Source organism: Prionailurus bengalensis, chromosome D3 (assembly GCF_016509475.1).
Source record: "Prionailurus bengalensis isolate Pbe53 chromosome D3, Fcat_Pben_1.1_paternal_pri, whole genome shotgun sequence".
NCBI lineage: Eukaryota > Metazoa > Chordata > Mammalia > Carnivora > Felidae > Prionailurus > Prionailurus bengalensis.
The window spans coordinates 4,917,701-4,941,569 of NC_057356.1; the positions used below are offsets into that span (position 1 = coordinate 4,917,701).

Sequence of the window (23,869 nt, forward strand, 5' to 3'; positions counted from 1 at the left end):
CCTTCTCCATGAAATGTAGACATGATGACCACAACCGTGGCAGCCATATTGTGACAATGAGGTAAAGGTCAAGAGAATCACACAATCTTTGATGCCCTGACATCCTTGATCCACTGATACCTACTTGTAAACATTCCTGCCTTTCTCCAAATCTATCCCTGTCTTGAGGGTAAGGTCATTGTTCTTTGGGGTTTCTACATGGAGCTGACCTGAATCCCTAAGTAATATACCTTACAGATCACTCACCGTCTATGATATTGTGACTTATACTAAGAAATATATGGGGGTCCTGGGTGGCTCAGTTGGTGAAGGGTCTGACTTCAGCTCAGGTCATGATCTCACGGCTCATGGGTTCGAGCCCCACGTCAGGCTCTGTGCTGACAGCTTGGAGCCTGGAGCCTGCTTTGGAGTCTGTGTCTCCCTCTTTCTCTCTGCCCCTCCCCTGCTCATGCTCTGTCTCTCTCTCTCTCTCAAAAATAAATAAACATTAAAAAAAATTTTAAAGAAATATATATTTGGTCTTTGTCCCCATTTCTGGCACAGAGCTCCTAAAACACTTGGAATTTCATAAGTGGGGAGAGTGAGAAAGGCATCTTGATAACTCATAACAAGCTCCTTTCAAACATACCTGAGCTCATGTTAATAAGGTGACTTTGGAAAAGCATCTAACGATGGCAGCTGGTTACCAGGGGAAACAACCATGTGATTAGGAGGTTGTAACTTTCAGTCTTACCCCCATCCTCCAGGGAGGGAAGAGAATCCGGAGACTGAGTTCAATCATCAACAGCCAATGATTCAATCAACCGTGCCTGTGTAATGAGGCCTCCACAAAACCCGAAAAGTACAAGGTTTGGAGAGCTTCCAGAATGCTGAACAAAACACATGTATTGGCCACCATACTGGGCCCCAAATTCAATGAGGACAGAAGCTCCTTTGTTCAAGACCTTGCCCCATGTGTCTCTTCATCTGGCTGTTGATTTGTACCCTTTAATATCTTTTGAAATCAACCAGCTATCTAGTGAGAAAACCAGTTTCCTGAATTCTGTGAGCCACTCTAGCAAATGTGTCAAATCCATGGAGAGGGTTGTGGGAACCTGTGGCTTAGATCCAAGCGGTCAGGAGCACAGGTGACCACCTGCACTTGGGTGACGTCTGGAGTGGGGAGGGGCAGTCTTGTGGGAACGAACCCTTAGCCTGTAGGATCTGACTGATGCTCTCTGGGTGGAGAGCGTGAGAACTGAGTTGAATTGGAGCATACCAGCTGGTGTCAGAGGGTTGTTTTTCGGTGGTGGGAACACCCCCTGCCACACACACACACACACACACACACACACACACACACATCGAAATTAGGTTCGGAATTTTTACCCAGTTTTGGGGCAGCAGTGGGGAGCAAAGAGGACTGTGATAAACAACAGAGTGTGGGACCCTCGTGAGCCAAGCAGAACTGCTCGGCGTGGGGAAAACCCCACACATTGTAACTGGAGTCAGAACTGTACCCCCAAATCCCTTCAGTCTGGCTTTAATCCACACGAATCCATCAACCATCTCATTAAAGTCACCAGTGACCTCTGAGTGTAAAATGCAAAGAATCGTTTTCCCTTCCTGCCTGACCTCCAGGTAGCATTCAAGTCTGTTGACGCCCCCTTGTTTCCTGTCACTTCTCTTGGCTTATGTGACGTCACAGTCCCCTATTCTCCTGCTCCTTCTCTGGCTGCTCTTCTGAAGGCTCACCTTGTCACTTCTCATGATTTTCACTCAGAAAATCTCATCCTTCCCAAGGCTTCCATTATTATGATCAAACCGCCAGAGACACCTAAATTTGTGTCTCCAGGAAAGACCTCAATTTTAAGCCTCAGGCCCACATTTGGACCTGGCCTTTCCACCCCTCCATCTAAATGTCCCACAGGCAACCTCAAAATCAGTGTCCCAAACTGAAACGGTGGTCCTGCTCTATACCAAGAGGGGCCAGCTAGGGAAACAGAAGCAACTCTTTGTACCTCAACAGAGAGGGTTTAATAACAGAGAACTGGTTATGCAGGACGGAAGAGTAAAAACCTACCAGTGAATGGCCAAGCAGCCCATGCTTTAGCAACAGCAAGAAGTAATCCCACCCCTATGCTACAGAGATACAGGCCGTGGGCGGTGTGATCCAAAATCCCAGGACCGTGGCCATCACTGGGGGCTAAAATCCTGGCAGGGTCAACGGGAGGAGAGCGTGTGTCCTACAGAAGGTGCAGCCACAGAGGAAAATAATTACCCTGGTTTGTCTACTCCTGCCCACCCTGCACTCTTTCCCTGCTGCCTCCACGGGGCAAAGCCATTCAACAAAAGGAAATCATAATCCGGTGTGAATGTAGATTCACAAGTGATACATTGGAAGCTTGGTGAGGAAGGAGATGTTTATAAAGTCACAGTAAGTCCCCGCGAAACCCTTATTAATTACAAAGAGCAAAACAGTATATTCACAGCGGGAAACACTGGCAGATACCACTTTAATTGGGTGAACAAAGTAAGCTCACTGGCAACAGGGCGAATTGAAACCATGCACCACGTAACAGGACGCAGTGAGAACACAGCACCGTTTCTGTGGCCTTCGTGCAAAAGACACAGAACCTTAATCTAATTACGAGGAAGCACCAGACAAATCCAAGCGAGCGTCTACAAAATAACGGGAATCTTCAAAGTATCCAAATGCAACCTGTATCAATATAATATGTACGACGAAAGCACAAAAGGATGGGGGGGGGGGGGCGGGGTGACACCACACTGCTCCGAAGTAAATACATTGTACCCAGAGTAGCCAAATGTCAACTCCAATCACATCGTGATAAGGTTAAAGATGCATATTAAATCCCTAGAACAACCACTTAAAATTCAGAGATACAGCTTTAGAAAACACAACAGATTAATTAAAATGGAATCACAAAATATATTTGATTAATTCAAGGGAAATCAAAGAAGGAATATAGAAGGGCCAAACAAAACAAAACAAAAAAAAAGATGAGGCAAATGAACAGCAAATAGCAGAAGAACAGACATAAATCCAGTCCTATCAGTAATTACAAGAAATATAAACAGGCTACACGTACTCCTGGGAAGGGCGGAGGAAACCCCACTCACCTGCGGACACCAAGTGAGGCATAAGGGAAACAGCAGCTACCTGAAGACACTGGAGAGAGAACAGAAACTGGCCGATCACAGTGGGGAGCACACACTCAGAGAAGGACAGCTCTAAGAAAGGACTGCCCCATTTTTGCTGCATTTAGCCTGAAAGATAGTGCAATCATCCTTGTGGGAGGCCGAGGAAGCACCACCCAGGGGAGGGATGCAGGAGTTTTGCTTTTGTTTTGTTTTGTTTTGTTTTGTTTTGTTTTGTTTTGTTGCATGGGGGTGGAGGAGGTGGCTGGGGCAGCAGGGGGAAGCAGAGGACTGAGTCTATAGTCTCTGAGGCAGCTAAAGAGAGATAAGGGAATCACGGAAGGGTAAGAGCAGGAGAGGGCATGCCCAAATTACACCTGCCAATATGTGTGGCTGAACCCCGAACAATGTATATGCAGACCAGCCTCAGAACATCTCAGCTCAAGACAAAAGGTTGATGCCGAGACTGGAGTTGTGACCCAAAAGATTTTCGCGTCCAGTCCATCCAAATTAACTGTCTGCTGAGACAAAGGAGACAGCACTCAGTGGAGAATAACAAAATCCAGAGTCATGACGACATGACGTTCTTAATATCCAAGATTAATATCCAAAATTGCTCAAAATTTGAACATTTGAAAAAAGAAGTCTCATTCAAGAGTGAGAAGACAATCTAACGGAGACCAACTCTGGGATCACTAGACGTTGGAATGACGGGAAAAGGATTTTAAAACTAATTGATAACTGGCCTCGGTGATGGAAAAGAAAACATGCTCTCAGTGAATGAAGAGCCAAGAAATCTCAGCAGGTAAATAAAAATTATAATAAAAGAACAAAATTGAACATCTAGAACTAAAGACTACAGTATCTGTAAGTGAAATTTCACTGGATAAACTTAATAGCCAAATAGAGACGAAAAGGAAAGATTCGGTGAACTTGAAGATAAGTCAATAGAAGATACCCAAGTGTCAACAGAGCAAGTGTAAAAGTGGGGGATAAAATGAACAGAGCCACAGAGAACTGTTATCTAAGAGCAAATGATCTAAATAATATCCTATAATTGACATGCAAAGGAGTGAGGAAAAGAGACAGAAAAAAATTTTTTAATATAAAATGGTTGAAAAGTTCCCAAAAGTGGGAGATAGACATAAATGTACAAATTCAAGGACACAACAAACCCAAGGCAAGATAAACTTGAAAACGCCATGCTTCTGCACATCGTAGTCACACTGTTGAAAGGCAGAGACAACAAACAAAGCAACAAAAAGAAAAACAACACATTGGGGCACCTGGGTGGCTCAGTCGGTTAAGCGTCCGACTCTTGGTTTCGGCTCAGGTCATGATTTCATGGTTCATGGGTTCAAGCCCCACACTGGGCTCTGCACTCACAATGCAGAGCCTGCTTGGGATTCTGTCTCTCTCCCTCTCTCTCTGCCCCTCCCCTATTCTCATGCTCTCTATCTGTCTCAAAATAAATAAGTAAGTAAGTAAATAAATAAATAAATAAATAAATAAATAAAGTGCTAAACATCTTTAAAAGTGGGAAAAAAAACCTTTCCAATCTAGAATTCCATAAATAGCAAAGATACTCTTCCAGAATGAGGATAAACATTTTAAGATAAAGAAAACAAAGGGAATTAATTGCCAGCAAATATGTACTCCAAAAATACAGCCAAGAGAACCCCTTCATGCTGCAAAAAAATGGCACCAGATGAAAAAACAGACCCCCAGAAAGGAATGGAAAGAAAGCATCAGAAATGGCAAAAGTCTAGATGAATACAAAAAGCTATTTTGGGGGGGGGGGGTGTTGTTTTTTGGTTTTTTGCTTTTTCCTCTTAATTTCCTTTTAATACGTAAAACTATTTAAAGCAAAAATTATGATATTGTCTTCTAGGGCATTTAAAATGTAACTACATAAAATCACGTTAGCATAAGAGGTGGTTAAGTGGACCCACTATCTACATTTTACAAGAAGTGGTGACTCAAAGTAGAATGTGAAAAGTGTATACACTGCAATCCCTGTAGCAACCACTAGGACTATAATTCAAGAAAGTGCAGCTAAAAAGCCTACAGAAAATTTAAACTTGTATTCTTTAAAATATTCAAATCATCTCCAAAAAAGGCAGGAAGGAAAGAACAGAGAAGTAACAAACAGACAAAGCAAATAGAAAACAAATAATAAAATGGTGTCTCTAAGTCTAACCACATCAGTAACTACACTAAATATCAATGGAATAATCTCTCTAACCAAAAGAGACACTGTCAAAGTAGATAAAAATACAAGACACAACTATATACGGTCTACAAGAGACACACTTTAAGGACAAAGACAAAGATAAGTGAATTTGGTAGGGCTGCAGGACACAACATAAAAGCCAACTGTATTTGGGGTACATGGAGGGCTCAGTCAGTTAAGCATCCGACTTCAGCTCAGGTCATGATCTCACAGTTTGTGGGTTCAAACCCCACGTCAGGCTCTGTGCCTACAGCTCAGAGCCTGGAGCCTGCTTTGGTTTCTGTGTCTCCCCCTCTCTCTGCTCCTCCCTCATTCACATTCTGTCTCTGTCTCTCAAGAATAAGTAAAAGTTAAAAAAAAAATTTTTAAGCCAACTGTATTGGTACACATAGCAATGAAAAATTAGAAAAAATTTTTTAAAAAAGATCAACAACGCCATTGATAATATTATTTAAAACGAAAATACTAAAGAATACAGTTAATAAAAAACATGCAAGGCCTATACCCTAAAAACTGCAAAGTACTTCTGAAGACGATTAAAAACGTAAATAAAATGGAGAAAGACGCCATGTTCGTGGACTGAGAGATTCCATGTTGCTAAGGTGGCAATTTTCCATACGTTGATCTATATGTGAATCACATGAATGTTGAATCCCAGCTAATGGTGTGCATGCTGAACTACGTAGAAGAAAGGAACAGATATGTGCAGTTTACTTCCAAATGCATCCAAAAATAAGATGGATTGATGGATGGAGATGTAAGTGATGAGGCAAGTGTGGCGAAATAGTCATAGTAGCGTCTGCGTGGTGGGCCTAAGGATTCTCCCCATCAATTTCTTTCAACTTTGCCCTGCGTCTGAGATTTTTCACAATAAAATGCTGGGGAGACTACAATTATGAAATATTTCCCACGTCTGAAAGAGCACGGGGAGTGGCAAAATGAACAAATGAACGCTCATAACTCCGACCAACATGCTTGATAAATTAAGACACACAGACACAGCTGAAGTTCCCTGGGGACGTTCACACCAGCTCCCTTGCTGCTGGGGTTCACGATGCCCACGCGTGTTTTGTGCCGCTGACTACACACGAACGCATTTACACACAGCAAACAGAAGTGTACTGCATGTTCTGAACCGTATCCTGCTGTAGGTATGAGGTGATAATTTGCTCTCCTCTTCCCCGTCAACTTAGAATTTAGAGACTTATCCAACAACTGTGACAAGAAGTCATTGTATATATATTTAGCTTAGGTATTTATCCATTCTGTCTGATGGATGCTGCAGCAAAACCGTATCTAGATGTGGCCTCTCTGAGCAGACGATGGTAGCCAAGCACTCAGATTCTGGGAATGGAAAGGCCTGGGTTCAGATCCTGACTTCGTGGCTTCAGGGCCTTGAGGACGTCACGTATCTTTCCAAGGCTCCGCAGGACGGGATGAGGGAGACCAGCTGTCTTGTCCCTTCTGTCTTTGCACTGCCCAGTCTCTGGCCAAGGCCCACCACTGGTCAAACCAAACCAGAGGAGAGACACATGCACCTTCACACACACACGCACCTACGTGCATGTGCACACACACGTGCAGAAACAATCATCCAGCGATATACTGGATGTAATGGGGCCACGCCTGGCAAACATTACGATCAGGGAGCTGGTGCCCGGGACAAGGCAACCCTAAGGAGGGAGAGGAAAGAGGGTCATGAGTCTGAGTGACAAGGTCAGGCACAGTCACATCCCAGCCACTTGGAGACAAAAACCTGGCACAAGGGAACACCCACCACAACTGCTGCTGCCCCACTATGCCCACGGGCAAGAGAATATCCTGAAGATAATCATGTCAACCTCCTAGCACAACTTCCAGGATCAGTGATAAGTATCGGGAGTGCCTGGGTGGCTCAGTCGGTTGAGTGTCAGACTTCAGCTCAGGTCATGATCTCGTGGTTCGTGGGTTCGAGCCCCACGTCGGGCTCTGTGCTGACGGCTCAGAGCCTGGAGCCTGCTTCAAGTTCTGTGTCTTTCTCCCTCCCTCTCTCTGCCCCAACCCCTCACCTCACTCTCTCTCAAAAATAAAAACAAACATTTAAAAAAAAACAAAACATCCAAGCGTGGCTTGGCCCAGCTCATCATTTGCTACCTTTTCAGGCACCACTGTAATCTGGGTATACTCCAATTTCCCAAAATTGTGACCTGGTCTAAAGCTCTCTGCGCAAATCGAAATCCCCTCTTGTAGTTAGAATCCTCAAGCCTCTGACATTGACACTCATTCCCGCCAGCCTCCGTCACAACTCCCAGACTCCAGTGCACTTGGGAGGGAAAACAAGGCAGAGGTGGGGCCACGCGCCATGCACTAAGTAATGGAAACAGGCTGACTAAACTCAGCGGGGCTAGTCGAACATGCTGAGCAAGTCATGGTTTGTTTGGGAAACGATCACCTGCCTCCTTCCTAAGCTCTGCCGAAATCTCAGCCCTAAGCTCTAGACTTGATCTGGGCTTCAAGACCGCAGGTGTCAGAGCTCCTGTGTCTGGGAAATCGGAGTTTTCCTTGGGGAGGAAATTAATAAAGCCCGGATTTGTGGCACACCTGAGTCACGTTCACCAAACAAGTTGCTGGGTTTTTTTTTTTAAGCGTGAAAGTAAGCGCTGAGATTATTAACATCCGAAACGGGGGACCATGAGACAGGTATGGGCTCTGAAGCGGGCAGACCTGGCTGGAGTCCTGGCTCTGGCCCTGCGACCCTCGGGCAAGTGACCAAGTGCTTCGGAGCCCGTTCCTTATCTCTAAGTAGTTGACACAGGTAAGTTCCAGAGCTGTCCTGAGGATGATACGAGATAATACTCATCGCGTCTAATGGGGAGCCTGGAACGTGACAGGTGCTCGTTCGGTAGCTGGGGTGAGTATCGGGTCCCCCACAGCGGGTACTGGAGGAAGCATCCAGAATCCACTCAGATGCTGCCGACAGGGGCACCAAACATCACAGGCAAAATCACGGCCAAGTGCCTTCCTGCGTGATCTTGTTTCCTCTTCGCAGCCTTCCTGAAGGACAGGTGCTATGACTAATTTTATGACACAAGACAGGAAGGGAAGGCTCAGAGAGGTGCTGTAACTTGCACAAGGTCACAGAGTCAGTAAGGAGGAGCTCAGATCTGACCACAAGCCTCACGAACTCTAACCACTCAGAAAACGTGCCTCTCGAGAGTGTCCTGGGAACACCACACTCTTTGGTCACATTGCCCCATCCATGTACATCCTCCTGTTTTCCTTTCATTAGTCAAAAGCTACCCATCCTCCGTAGGCTCCTCCTCTGGGAAGCCTGCCCTGGTTAACTCCTGCGGACTGCACTGATCTCCCTTCTCTGGCTTCACTCCCTGTCCACACAGCTTCCTCAGGGGCTTATTGCATTTCTAGGTGATGCTTCAAGTCAAGAACGTTCAGTCCCCTCAAAGCCTTCTAGAGCCCCTGAGGGCACAGACAATCCTCCTTAGTTCCAGAACCCAGCAGACAAAGTCTTAACGAGTTGCTTATTGGCTCACTTCTTTATGTACATTCAAATAAGAAGTGACCAGGAAGAACCAAGACCGTTCTATAATATTCATTTCTAATTGACTTCTTTAAAAATTACCACATTAGGGGCTCCTGGCTGGCTCAGTCAGTAGAACATGTGACTCTTGATCCTGGGATCATGAGTTCGACCCCCATGTTGGGTGTAGAGCCTACTGATAAAACAGATGAATAAGTAAATAAATTTTTACCAAAATTACCACATTCTAGGCAAGAATCACGATAGATGCCGAAATTCATGAGCCAAAGTATAATGTGAAGAAGGATATTTGCATAGTCTCCAAGTATCTTCCCAGATGTTTTTATTCCTAATTACAAAGAGTGGGAAAACAAATTTGCTGTGGAGAGCTAAGTAACCAAGGTCAACATCACCGGTGATAAGACACAGACAACATCACCTACCTCCTGTATGACGCACTGAGGACACAGCCCCTCGTTGGCTTTCCGCCCAATATGCACATCCTTGACCTAATCAGGAGAAAGCCTCAGATAAACTCAAGCTGAGAAATATTCTCAAAAATAACTGGCCGGCATGCCTCAAAACTATGAAGGTCATGAAAGAGAAAAAAAAAAGACTAGGGAACAGAATTCGCCAGACTAAGGTGACAGGACGTCTTGATGCAATGTGGGACCCTGAACTAGACCCTGGGGCAGAAAAAGGGCATTATGGGAATAACTGAAAGTTGTTTGGTTTTTTTTTACGATTTTTTTAAGCTTATTTTTTTTTAATCTATTTGTTTTTGAGAGAGAGACACACAGAGCACAAGTAGGGGAGGAACAGAGAGAGAGGGAGACACAGAATCCAAAGCAGCTCCAGGCTCCGAGCTGTCAGCACAGAGCCTGACGTGGGGCTCGAACCCACGAACTGTGAGATCATGACCTGAGCCGAAGTCGGATGCTCAACCAACTGAGCCACCCAGGCGCCCCTATTTACTTATTTTTTTTTTTGAGAGAGAAAAAAGCATGAGTAGGGGAGCAGCGGAGAAGGAGGAGAGAGAATCTCAAGCAAGTTCTGCACAGATCCCAACATAGGGCTCAAACTCATAAAACTGGGAGATCATGACCTGAGCTGAAACCAAGAGTCCAACGTTTAACCGACTGAGCCACCCAGGTGCCCTGGAAGTTAATAATGCCTGTAGGTTGGTTAATAATTTATACCCACGTTAACTTCCCACTTTTTGTTTGTTTGTTTCTTCCAAGATTTCATCTCCTATAGCTTTGATACTCACACTGTGTTTATGTGCAATGTCAGCCTCAGGAGACACTGGAGCTTTTGAAACTTTTCCCTAAGTCTAAAGTTATTCCAAAACAAAATGTTTTCAAAATAAATGAAATAAAATGTAAATATGCTGTGTTCTGCTTGTTTCCATCATGGAACTTAGCATGGGTTCCAGTTACGTATAATTTTGCTCACTTGCTTCTTTACTGTCCTCCTCCATTGAGAATGTGAACTTGAACTTGGGAGTGTGAACTCAATTCCCTACAGCACATGCTCAACCCCCTTGTAAATAGAGACCAGGTTGGGGGCTCCTGGGTGGCTCAGTTGGTGAAGCATCCGACTTCGGCTCAGCTCATGATCTCACAGTCTGTGAGTTCGAGCCCCACGTCAGGCTCTGTGCTGACAGCTCGGAACCTGGAGCCTGCTTCCGATTCTGTGTTTCCCTCTCTGTCTGTTCCTCCCTGCTCGCACTCTCTCTCTCAAAAATAAATGTTAGGGGCGCCTGGGTGGTGCAGTCGGTTAAGCGTCCGACTTCAGCCAGGTCACGATCTCGCGGTCCGTGAGTTCGAGCCCCGCGTCGGGCTCTGGGCTGATGGCTCAGAGCCTGGAGCCTGTTTCCGATTCTGTGACTCCCTCTCTTTCTGCCCCTCCCCCGTTCATGCTCTGTCTCTCTCTGTCCCAAAAATAAATAAACGTTGAAAAAAAAATTTTTTTTTTAAAAATAAATAAATAAAATAAATGTTAAAGGGGCGCCTGGGTGGTGCAGTCGGTTAAGCGTCCGACTTCAGCCAGGTCATGATCTCGCGGTCCGTGAGTTCGAGCCCCGCGTCAGGCTCTGGGCGGATGGCTCGGAGCCTGGAGCCTGTTTCCGATTCTGTGTCTCCCTCTCTCTCTGCCCCTCCCCCGTTCATGCTCTGTCTCTCTCTCTGTCCCAAAAATAAATAAACGTTGAAAAAAAAATTAAAAAAATAAATAAATGTTAAAAAAAATACATTCAAATAGAGGCCAGGCTGCAGGTTCACAGTTTTCTGCGGGTTGAGGATACGTACTTAGAACTTAGTAGTGTTTTGTTGTTGTTCCTGAAATTTATTTTTACAACACCCTTTCACAGGAACAAGTTATATTGGGTTCTATTTACGGTGCCAAATGTTAGCTTTCCTTTTTAAATATATATATGTTTTTTAAGTATTTTTAATTCAAAGAAAAAAAATAAATAAAAAGTGCAAGAAGGCACATGGATATGACCTGACTTACGAAGGAGGAACACGGTGGTACCTAACGTGACAAAAAGATTTCAAAGGTGATGTGTGAATTACTGAAGTTCAGTGATTACTATCAGTAATTACTGACAGACCATGTCTGATTAGAAATGGTGAATCGTTTCTCACGTTATAGCCAAGAGGACTCCCTTGCCAGAATTGGAGCCTCAAAGGGTAAGCCTTCAATAGCTATGAAGCTGTTATTTATTTACATCGTGAATTCATACAGTCCTGACAATTCATACCCTTTGTCCAAGAACAATGCTTTGCAATACCTCCAAATTCATTTATTCATCCAACAAATGTTTGCTGAGCACTTAGTATGTACCAGATACTGTTCTAGATCCTTAGGACACATCAAAGGAGATCAAAGTCCCTGCCTCATAGACCTCACATTCTAGCCAGAAGAGGCGAACCATTAATAATGATACGTTAGGTCACTGACACGTCAAGTGATATGTCAGAAATCAGAGCAGGGCAGGGGGTAGTGGGACACGGGTCGAGTGTTAAATTGGGAGGGGGCTGGGTCCTTGAGAACACTGGTGGCTGTTGCTGACGGAGTGAGGGCGAGAGTCATAGCAGATGAGGTCAAGAAGATGATGAGGCCAGATCGTATGGGGCCTGTAGGCCGGTGGAAGGACTCTGGCTTTTGCACAAGAAGAGACTTGAGGGGACAAGGGAGGAGGCAGGCAGGCTCTTGTAGGGGTCCAGCCGAGAGAGGACCCTGGCTAGCACCTGGGTCACAGCGATGGAGGAAGTTTGATTCCGGATACGTGCAAGGAAGCACCCCACGGTCTGCTGTCACTCATACGTAGAGTGTCAGAGAATGAGAAAAGCTAATCACAGTTATTAGGGGTTTGGCCTCAGCTACCAGATGATGATGGAAGAACCTGTCTGAGCACAAAGTTGACACTTCATAGTCACTCAAGGCATATGCTGTCCCCGTGTGTAGAAGGGGAAACTATGGCACAGAGAGATTAAGCAACCTGCCCAAGGTCACACAGCTGGAACGTGGCAGAGGCAGGATTCAAACACGGGCAGCCTGGCTCCAGAGCCCATGATCTTAACCACTGCTTAACGGGACGGGAGGTCGGCCCAAGGGGCTCTCTGTGGGAGCTGAGAAAGGGCTGTTTTAATAAATCAGGCATAAATTCTCCGGGGTCTCTCGGGGACATTATATTTGGAGCGGGGAAGATTTCGGGGCATTCCAAGCTTTCTTGGAAGTGTAACAAAGACCCACCTGAGCCCAGCCTAGCACTGCCTTCCCGGCAGCCCCCGGCCCCTCCCAACCACTTTACTGCCCCTTTGCTGAAAGGCTTTGCAAGGCATGGCCAGATTCAGACACTAATGTTTAACAGAGGCTATTTCGGTATTAGAGATTAATCAACTCAAGTGTTGTTCAAACTGGCCCCGATACAACGTGCGGTCGGAAGCACAGCAACGTGACAAGTGAAGACGCACACATCTGCCCCCCGCCCCCTTCCGTGCGTCTCCGGCTCTGCACTTAGATCTCGGCAAATCTTTCGCACGTTCCTGCTTTGATCCAAGGCCTCATCCGAGCCAGGGTGAAATATGTCACATTTCATTCATAAAAGACACGATTAGAACAGACAATCGGTTATGCTGGGAAATAACACGTTTCCCCAGGTCTAAAAACAGTGTTTTATTCTGAGAGATTGAATATACAAATGGGCCAAATACAGTAACAAAACTCTGACCCGCCACCTTGCAGCGACCAGGACCAAAGGCCAGACCACACAGCCTCTGCAGTCAGTCGCCAGCCCAGAAAGGTCTGAACTTGGGTGTGTGGCTGCCGGCTTCCCTTGTCATTGCCTCTGCTTCTAGCTCTGGGCCAAGCAGAAAAAGCCACCATAGAGGATGCTCACTTCTCGCTAACCAACCTCCAGCCTCCCCACACCGGCAGCCTCCGACCCGAGCAGACCCAAGCCTTCCCTGGCTTCCACCAGGAGTCCCCCCTGACTCCCGCCCGCCCTGGAGTCTCCTCCAGACACAGGTGATGGTGACTGGCTCCCTTGGCGTAGGAAGCTCTGACTCGTTTGTTCTCAGTTGGGTGAGGCACAATTTCAGCGCCTTGTTTCTCTGGCCACAAAACAGACCATAATAAACAACAGTCCTGGGGCGCCTGGGGGACTCAGTCGGTCGAGCAACCGACTTTGGCTCAGGTCATGATCTCACAGTCTGTGAGTTCGAGCCCCGCCTGGAACCTGCTTCAGATTCTGTCTCCCTGTCTCTCTGCCCCTCCCCCACTCATACTCTGTCTCTGTCTCAAAAATAAATAAAAACACTTTGGATTCTGTGTCTCCCTCTCTCTCTGCCTCTCCCCTGCTCACGGTCTGTCTCTGTCTCAGAAATAAATAAACATTTAAAAAAAATTTGTTTCAGGGGCGCCTGGGTGGCGCAGTCGGTTAAGCGTCCGACTTCAGCCAGGTCACGATCTCGCGGTCTGTGGGTTCGAGCCCCGCGTCGGGCTCTGGGCTGATGGCTCAGAGCCTGGAGCCTGTTTCTGATTCTGTGTCTCCCTCTCTCTCTGCCCCTCGCCCGTTCATGCTCTGTCTCTCTCTGTCCCAAAAATAAATAAACGTTGAAAAAAAAATTTAAAAAAAAAAAAAATTTGTTTCAAAAAAGAACAGTCCTATGTAGGGACGGAGGATGACAAGAGACTCGATGCTGACCCAGAACGGCTCAACGGGTGGAGATTGGTCCCCATCGGGACATGGAGGACGGCCCAGAAGAGTGTTTCAAATGGGGGTTCCTGGCTCACAAATGCAGACTCGTGCCCGAAACCCAGTGCTCGCCCAACTCATGACTTCAGCAGGTAACCCCTAAACTCTCCAAGTCTCTTTCCACACCCACAGTTCGCGCTCCACCTCCCAAGGCAAAGTCCCTGTGAGAACCCACTTCAGCGCTCCAATCGACTTTGGCGGGAGGGAAGCAGACTCGAGGGCTTCTGCTCACCGCCACGATGACGCTTCGGGGCCCCCTGCACTCTCCACGTGGGGTCCTCTTCCAGCCGCATCGGCCTCCGCCTCCCTAAGTTAACCCTCAGCTCTGGGATGGCTGGTGGGCGTGCATAGCCCGGGTGCGCCAGCTGCCCGTCCTGTCTGCCAGGCGGGAAGGGGGTGCTGTGAGGGGATGAAGGGCCCCCAGGGCCTTCCAGAGCTGACCACTGCACACCCAACACTCTCTAGCTGTGCGACCTCGGGCAAGCTCCTTACCCTCTCTGTGCCTCAGAAAAAATGGATAGTACTCGTCTCCTTGAGTCGTTTGTTGGCAGAATTCCGTGAGTCCGTGCATGTCAACAACTTCGAATGTGGCCCAGACCGTTCTCCGTCCCCCATCATTTATGTCATTTCCCTGGCCTGAAATGCCTTCCCAACCAGGCTCCCCTGGCCACCAGACCATCAGCTCTCCCTTTCCTCAAACTCCTCACCCAACAATGTTCTCTCTACACCAAGGAGGGCAAATAAGTTAAATGTCAACCACTCCACCTTCGCAGGGACTGGTAGGGGCTGCAGGGACTCCTGGGCTCAACGCTGCAGTCCATTAACACTGTCTGCCACGGCAGAGGGAGTGCTGAAGAGCTGCGGTCGATTAGTGATGTCTGCCCGGACAGGAGGCGCGCGCTCTGTGCTATGCGTGCAGAAGCCAGACCCCTGCCCTCCTGGGTCTATCGCAAGCATCTGAAGCTAAGGGGATCTCTGTAGAGCCAGAGCCGGGCTTTAGACCACGCAAGCCCCACCACTGGAGTGACTGGCACAGGACTGGGTCCAAGCTAAGTTCTGACTCGGTTGTCACCGAGACTAACTCAAGCGGCTCCAAATAGGAACTGTGCTTCCTGCAGGCGGCTAAAACCCCTCTTGGGGTCTGCCAGAGCCTCGGGATCCTTTCGGCTCGAACGAACACACTCCCCAACAGGTGTATCGGCCTCCGTCAGAATCAGAAGGACCGCGGTGCGGCATTAACGATTCATTCCCGCGTCTCGCCTGCAACCAAACAAAGCAAGCCTTGCTGGGCAGCCCCCTGGCCTCCGAGCACTAGGGGATAACCACAGGCTAGCCTCCGGTGTCGAGACCAGGCACTGTGCCAAGAGCCTCACTAACCTGATCAACCCCCACGGCAACCCCGAGAGACGCGGCCCGTCGGTATCCCGACCTTACGGATGAGGAAACAGAAGCCCAGAGAAGCTAGAAGGCTTGCCCCAGGACGGAGCCACAGATCCGACCGGTATCCCACGAAGCTTTGTGAGCAAAACAAGCTGAAGACAGGTTTGCCCCCCAGCACAGAGAAGCTCCCCACTTTTTGCAACCCTAAAACTGCGTCTTCATCGTACAGATAGAGACTGCTGGTTTGCTTGACCAAAGGATTCTTTACCGACGAAAGCCTGAGAGGTCGGGGACACTAGCTCAGAAAGCTCGGTCGCGTAGTCAGAAGGTGGAATTCATCTGCAAAGTTTCCCCTTACGGGCAGCAAAGACAGGGTTCTGTCCGCCAAGTCAAGGCCGGCAGTGACAGGTTCACAGTATCATGTGACAGCTTAGCTCCCAGCCTGAAATGCTGCTCTCAGAGCGCCTGTTTTTATTCCTGGCTTCACAGCAGAATAACCCAGGGAGCTTATAGCAAATGCAGGTGCCCAGGGCCCACCCCCAAATATCCTGCTTTACTCTGGCATCTTGTGTCGGTCCCCATCCCGTGTCCGTCAGCCTCCTCGCTATCCTGGGCACTCAGCGGACGACCAACACCCCATTACTAACGGACAGTTCATTGACCGCAAGCTGGCTTCTCCCCCGCCCGACCCGGCCCGGCCACCTACCTGAGAGTGAAGTGGTCTGCCACAGAGCCACTGGTCAGGGACACCAAAAAGGTGGCCGCGTCCCCTTCCCGGACGAGGCTCAGGGGCACCGAGACGACGACGTTCTCGTCCAGGCTCACCAGGGACCACTTGAGGTCGTCCTGAGTCGGGTAGACCACCACACTGCCGATCCTCTCCCGGGCCGGAGACGCCTGCTGGGGGCCGTCCTGGCCGGAGTGGATGTTGTTCTCCCACTTGCCCGCCTCCTCCAGCAGGCACTGGCCGGCCTGGTCGGCCGGGTAGAGCGAGAAGAAGAGCTCCAAGGCGGTGCCGCCCAGCAGGGCGGGGGTCTCCTCCTCGGGCTCCAGGTCCAGCCCGGAGCTGAACCACTCGGGAAGCAGCTCCAGCTCGGCCACACACAGCCCCGGGTCCCCCCGCAGCCGGCAGCTGGCCGCCACCTCTCTGGCCTCGGGGAAGGCGAACATCTTGACGCACGGGAGGTCTTCCTCGGGGTCGCCGTCATCCCAGTGCGTCCCAGTCACATAGAACAGCGTCTGCACCTTGGGCCTGTTGGAGTAGACGGAGCCGTCGAGGATGTGAGATTTCAGCTTCCAGTTGAAGGGAAACTTCTCCGTGTTTCCGAAGGACGTGGAGGTCAACAAGAGGTCCTGGGGGATGGGCTTCTCCGCTGAAAACGGGCCATAGCTGGCGTTGACGGTCGGGGGGCTCCGGGCCCGGTAGACGAACAGTGACTCCACCCGGGCCTGCAGACTGGAGTTCCTCGTGACGTCCTGGTTGGCCTCTTTAAGGAAGAAGGCTTCCTCCGCGTCAGCGATGCGCAGGCTCGTGGGCAGGTAGGCAGGGAGCGAGGAGAACCTCTGCAGGCTGTCCACGATCCCTCGGCTCTCGGTCTCTGTGCGGGAGAGGAAAGCAGAGGAAGAGTGAAGGCCGGGCCCCAGCGTGAGGGGCACAGTCTGCCCCCGCCGCCCCCTGGCCACGCCGGGCCCCAGCACAGGGCTCTTCGGGGACTCCCCCAAAGCAGCCGGTGTTGAGTGGGAAGGAGCCCATTTGCCACCGATCCCACAGCCTGCGGGCTCACAGGACCGCTCTGTGGGGTCACCCCACAGACAGGAGGCTGCACGCCCGTGATGCCCACCCGAGCCCACGTGCCATCGCGTGGCACCTCCACCTGCTGCGTCGTTCGGATACTTACGCTTCTGCCCATCCCTCCCAGACGCGTCGGACATTCCGACATCTCCATGATTCTTTTTTTAAGGGGATTCTTTAGTGTTTATTTATTTTTGAGACGGGGGGAGGAAAGAGAGAGAATTCCGAGCAGGCTCCACACGCTGCCAGCGCAGAGCCCGACGCGGGGCTCGAACTCATGAACTGTGAGACCACGACCTGAGCCAAAATAGTCAGATGCTTAACCGACTGAGCCCCCACCCAGGCGCCCCGACATCTCCGTGACTCTTACTGAAACGAGGGCGAAGCTATGGCTCCGCACTCCCGCTTCTAGAAAGCTCTCCTCCCGAAATACCAGGGAGAATGCACAGACGTTGATTTATCTACAAGGATGTTGGCTGAAGTTTCACTTTGCGAACAAACTGAGGAGCGCGTGTGCTGGGGCCAGGGGCCTGGATGTGAATCCTGAAGCCGCCACGTCCTGACTGATCGACCTGAGCAAGTGACTTTAGCCTCTCTGTGCCTCAAATGTCCTCATATAAAGTAGGAGGTAAATACAAGTCCTACCCTACTGGGTTATTGTAGGAATTAATGAGTCGGTAAACATGAAGTGCTCAGGACCGTGCTGACCCCCATAAACACCAGCCAGTCTTTGCCTGTTACTGTTACTATTACCACTACCTGTTCAATGAAACCATTCTAAGGATTTATTCACAGAAAATGACATAAACTGCACATTTTTAATTTTTAAAAATTTTTGCAACACAGAGACAGAGTGTGAGCAGGGGAGGGGCAGAGAGAGAGGGAGACACAGAATCTGAAACAGGCTCCAGGCTCCAAGCCGTCAGCACAGAGCCCGACGTGGGGCTCGAACCCACAAACCGTGAGATCGTGACCCGAGCCGAGGTCAGATGCTCAGCCGACTGAGCCACCCAGGCGCCCCTAAACTGCACATTTTTACAGTGGATAACAGGCAGCTCTAAGAAAAATGAGATAGAGCTACATAAACATACTTGGGGAAATGTCCACCGTATATCAGTAAGTATAAAAAATTCCAAATGTATCATATATGATCCTACTTGGGTATTATTTCAAGATTCCCTATGTATAGATACACATGTATATAGTATATTTATGTTTGTGTGTCCATAGAACCAAAGAGAAAAGGTTTCACCTTTTAACATCTACTTTCTTTAAATTTGTGACAACTGTGTATTATTTTGTTAGTTAAAATATATACATATACATAAGCATGTGTATGTGCATATGTATCCCTATAGGCATGTGTGTATGTTACTTTCAAATGGGAAAACACGGACCCAACAAGCTTTTTTTCAAACTAAGGAGAGTCCACCTCTCCTTAGGGGCACCTGGATGGTTCAGTCGGTTAAGCGTCCGACTTCAGCTCAGGCCATGATCTCATGGATCGTGAGTTCGAGCCCCGTGTCGGGCTCTGTGCTGACAGCTCAGAGCCTGGAGCCTGTTTCAGATTCTGTGTCTCCCTCTCTCTCTCTCTCTCTCTTTCTCTCTCTCTCTGCCCCTCTCCCACTCATGCTCGCTCTCTCTCTCTCTCTCTCTCAAAAATAAATAAAAACATTAAACTTTTTTTTAATAATAAATAAAGAGAGTCCACCAGGAACCAGGATTGGCAAATCAAGCCAAGAACAAACAGGGCTTCTCCCCTGCGCTGAAATAAATCTCCAGCCCTAAAGCCAGGGCAAGAAGAAATGCAACCTGGCGGGTGGGTTTAGCCTCCCTGGTTGACAAAAGGCAAACAAATACCACTCCATACACTCTAACTCCTGGTAACATTGTTTTCTGCAACCATTACGAATTCTGCAAAATACACTTTTCTTTTTATTTTTTTTACAGTTTATTTCTTTTTGAGACGGAGAGCATGCGAGCATGTGTGTAAGCAGGGGAGGGGCAGAGGGAGACAGAGAGAGAGAGAGAGAGGATCCCAAGCAGCCTCCATGCTTCAGCGCAGAGCAGACACAGGGCTCGATCTCACAGACCGTGAGATCATGACCTGAGCCAAAATCAAGAGTCGGACACTTAATTGACTGAGCCACCCAGGTGCCCCTGCAAAATAGACTTTTCTATTGATTTCATTTGGGGTGCCTTTTCAGGGCTGTCCTTGGTGAGCCTTCCTGGCCCAGAGGATGACAAAATTATAATGAGGAGATTAGGGAAAAGATACAACCACGTAGGGGCTGATGCATCATTTCCCCAAGAAGGTGTTCAGAAAGCCAGTTCTCCACAAAATACTGCACAATCTCACTTGCTTGTGTACCTAAAACAGTCAGAGTTATGGAAGCAGAGTTAGAGTGGTGATTGCCAGGGGCCGGGGTTGGGGGCGTGAGGTGGGGATGGGGGTCAAATTTTCAACCGTCCAAGATGAATGATCTCTGGAGATCTAACGTAGAGCGTGTGACACAGTTAACAATCCTGTATCGTACGTTGTAATTTGCTAAGAGCACAGATTTTAAATCAAATCGAAACACGCACACAGTAGCTCGGTAGAGGTAATGTATATGTTAATTAGCTTGTTTGTGGTGATTATATATACATGAGTACTTATATCAAAACATCAAATTGTACACCTTAAATACATACACTTTTTATATGTCAATGCTATCTCAGGAAAGGAAGGAAGGGAGGGAGGGAGGGAGGGAGGGAGGGAGGAAGGAAGGAAGATCTTTTCAAGTGTCATCAATATGGCCAGTGCCGTGTCAGATTAATTACTGGAGAAGCAGTTATTACCCATTTACTCCTCTGATTATCTATCAAACTATACTTACTAGTCATTTGTCACACTTCCAGCACTGTGGCGTGTAGGGCCATCACGGGGACAAGACAGATGTGATTTCTGCCCCAAGGAGCTGGCAAAGTCTGGAGGCAGGCACAGCCAATGTATATGAGACAATTAGGAAACTGAGTGTTAACACCCTTAGAAACACCCATCCCAGGGGCGCCTGGGTGGCTCAGTCAGTTGAGCATCTGACTTCGGCTCAGGTCGTGATCTCATCGTCCGTGAGTTCGAGCCCTGCGTCGGGCTCATTGCCGTCAACACAGAGCCTGCTTCAGATCCTCTGTCTCCCTCTCTCTCTGCCACTGTCCCACTCACTCTCTCTCTCAGAAAGAAAGAGAGAAAGAAAGAAAGAAAGAAAGAAAGAAAGAAAGAAAGAAAGAAAGAAAGACAGACCCAGCCCAGTAATTCCCCACCTAGCAACCGTGCTGGGGAGATAAACCAGAGATCAGAAAGGAGATCAACGTGGCAAGTAGGTTTGTCACAAGCAAGACTTGTCACGGCAACATACTGCAAGCAACGTAAAAACCCATCATGAGGGACACAACTAAGCAAATGTTGAAAGCCATACTGTGTGTGTGTCATTAAGCACCACGATTTCAACGAACGTGGAGCGTCGCGAGAAAATGCTTACGCTGTGTTGAGTGAAAAAGCAGACATCCAAACTCTACTTAAATTATCCCAAACCTGCTTACAATGTAATATGTATTATAATACATAATATGTATCACATAGAACATACACGCATACACACGTAAACACGCACACCATATGTTGACTTTCATGCTACAGACCTCCGCGTCCTCCCAAACGTGTCCCGTGGGACTGGGTAGGATTTGGATGGAACACAGAAGGGGGAGGCGGGAACTGACTTTCAAGAATTAGCCTCATCGTAAGGCAAGTTTTAGCTGTTCCCACCACCAAGGGGCAATTTGCATTTCGACAACGTCAAGCCGTGCAGAAGCGCCATTTCATATGAAATTTAAATTAGTGTCTTGTTGGTTTATTTCCCGTCTCCAAACCAGGAATTTAAATTCTAGGTGAACCTGACCATGAAATAATGGGCAAAAAGGGAACATCTGCCTTGCACAGCATGACGGTCCCCTTCAGCGGAGCCAAGTGGGCACCCGGCCGACCAGATTCAGGAAGCAAGAGGTAAGTCCAAATTTTACCTTCTTATAAAATGTAGGGGAAGCCCAAGGCAAGGTTTAAATTCTGGCTTATTTACACGCGTGGAACGGGAAATTAAAAATATATGTAGGTTTTAATAGGCTCTGTTTTCATTGTGGATTGTTGTGTTTTTTTAATCATTTGTGCCAATTAATTTATACCTCTCAAAAACTGATTCGCAGGAGATGTAAAGCCGTGCCTCCTCCCTTGTTTATTGTGGCCAAAGCGTGCATTTCATCTGAAATAACAGTGTGGGGTTTACGATCCTGCCCCAACATAACTCAAGCAAAACGCGGCACGAATTTTGTCTGAAAGCTTATATGGAAAGCCATAAAAATCAGCGGGCAGGGCCTCGTTTCGTCCTCGAACCAGATCGCAACAAAATATGATACCCGAATTCAAGAGTGTCCTGTAAAGCCATGGGACAGTGCCCTAAGAAACACATCCACGGCCTGAGAAGCGACCACCCCTCGCTTTAATCCCCAAGTGTCACCATTCTTGGGGCGCCAAGTGTCTCCCTGTCACCGCTCTTTTCCCCACTGGTAGTTAGACCAGGTGGCCCAGGCTCTGAAGTCAGCCTGCTGACTTCCTCGAGGGCTCTTCACCGCCTGTCGAGTGACGTGGGTCTTGAGAGCATGAACTGAGGGAGTCTTATGAGGCCCAGCTGAACAGGGCTTGTCACCACCGCCCTCATTATGAGCCGGGAAGGGACTCCCGCACGGGTTCGCCGAGAGCACGAGGTGGTGTGCCAAAAGGACGCTCTGGGGGCGCCTGGGTGGCGCAGTCGGTTAAGCGTCCGACTTCAGCCAGGTCACGATCTCGCGGTCCGTGAGTTCGAGCCCCGCGTCGGGCTCTGGGCTGATGGCTCAGAGCCTGGAGCCTGTTTCCGATTCTGTGTCTCCCTCTCTCTCTGCCCCTCCCCCGTTCATGCTCTGTCTCTCTCTGTCCCAAAAATAAATAAACGTTGAAAAAAAAAAAAAAAAGGACGCTCTGTACCTCTGGCCAGGAACCTCCCAGAACGACGCAACCCACAGCAAACCGGGAACTCCGGCGGGGACCCTGCGACCCGAGTGCGTGGAACATCACCTCACCGCTGCGTCTGGCACCCGAGAAACATCCCTGGGCGTGTGCCTTGGTTGGGATCAGCGGGACCTACGGTCCCGAGCCCCGAGGCGACGCAGCGTGAACCTGCTTCCACGCACAGACTCGTATTTTCGCTCACGTCGCCAGCCTGCCTGGTAGCTTATTATCAGTCTTGTGGCCACTGGTCGCCCACCTGAGGGTCCCGGCCTGTGGCATTCCCAATTCACACCAGACAACCCAGGCACGCACGGCCAGGTGTCGAAGGCTCTCTTCCCGGTGTGCCAGGTGGCCACGTCTTTGTAAAGCGCCCGCAAGAGACCTTCCTCACTGATCTGTCAGAGCGTGGTCCTAATGGCCGATCGCTCTCAACCCAGGTGGCTCCACCGATGCACGTGCCAGAGAACACATTATGGTACCTGGGCCTGCCCGCCAAATAGAGCCAGATGGTCTCGGGCGGGGCCCAATGTTCTCCACGTTCCCTGGATAATTCGATGGAATAGCAACGAGGAGAGGCACTGCGCTAAAAAGTCAAAGACACTACTGAGCACACAGTAGGCGCTTTGCAAAAATTACATCATTCGTTGCCTTGAGGGCAAGGCTTGGGGTACAGGCCCTCAAGTCCGTTAAGGATTAGATATGACTATTCAGACAGTGACAAGACAAAAGATAGAGACATCATCGTCGCCACCACTCACCTAACCCTTGTGACGCACCAAGCACTATTCTAAGCATCTCACAGGTAGCGACTCTTAATCTTCACAGTCTTCCGGTTAGGAGGATTTCATTGTCATCCTCACTGGCCGATGGGGAAACTGAGGCACGGGGGGTTATGGGACCTGCCTGAGATCACACGGCTGGTAGGCAGCAGAGGTGGAACTCTGTCCAGGCAGGCCAGCTCCAGGGAGAGCTCACCGTCCCAGTCACCACGTTCTGCTGCTAGATAAAAGCTCAGCAAAGAACGTCTACGCTGCAAGGGTGCCAGCCATGACTCAAAGGAACGGCCAATGGGCCTCTGGGTCGCCCAGCTCTCAAAGCACAGGATGAGGTCACTAGTTGGACACTGTCCATAAGAGAAAGCAAGGAGCAAAGCTATTCCTGGCTCTGAGAGAAATCCCTCCACCGGGCGCTCCGGCAGGGCCCCCGAGGGACACGACAGCACCCCCGCGGTGCCCCTCCCCGCAAGGTGGCTTGCAGCGATGATAGACCGTCAAGGGAAAGCAAGCCCGCAGGCGACAACACCAAAGGAGCGTGGGCCGAGAGAGCTGACAGCTGGTGGGACGTCCAGCCCGAGAGAAGAGTGAACTCCAGATTTTGACCAGAGAGAATCCCACCCTTTGCACTCCCCTCCACGGACAGGCTTTCTTACCCAGCCAGCCAAGGTCTTAGAAGGAGGTAGGTGGCAG

The 23,869-nt window shown here is 48.9% G+C and overlaps 1 protein-coding gene across 1 annotated transcript in view; it reads right to left on the minus strand.

Annotated features, from left to right (window-relative positions):
• Positions 1 to 23,869, minus strand: part of LOC122470125 (transmembrane protein 132B) — a 367,793-nt gene that overhangs the window by 203,482 nt on the left and 140,442 nt on the right. The window contains exon 2 of the mRNA XM_043557310.1: positions 16,241 to 17,132. Coding sequence (XP_043413245.1) covers positions 16,241 to 17,132 — 892 coding nt within the window. The remainder of the gene's footprint in view (positions 1 to 16,240; positions 17,133 to 23,869) is intronic.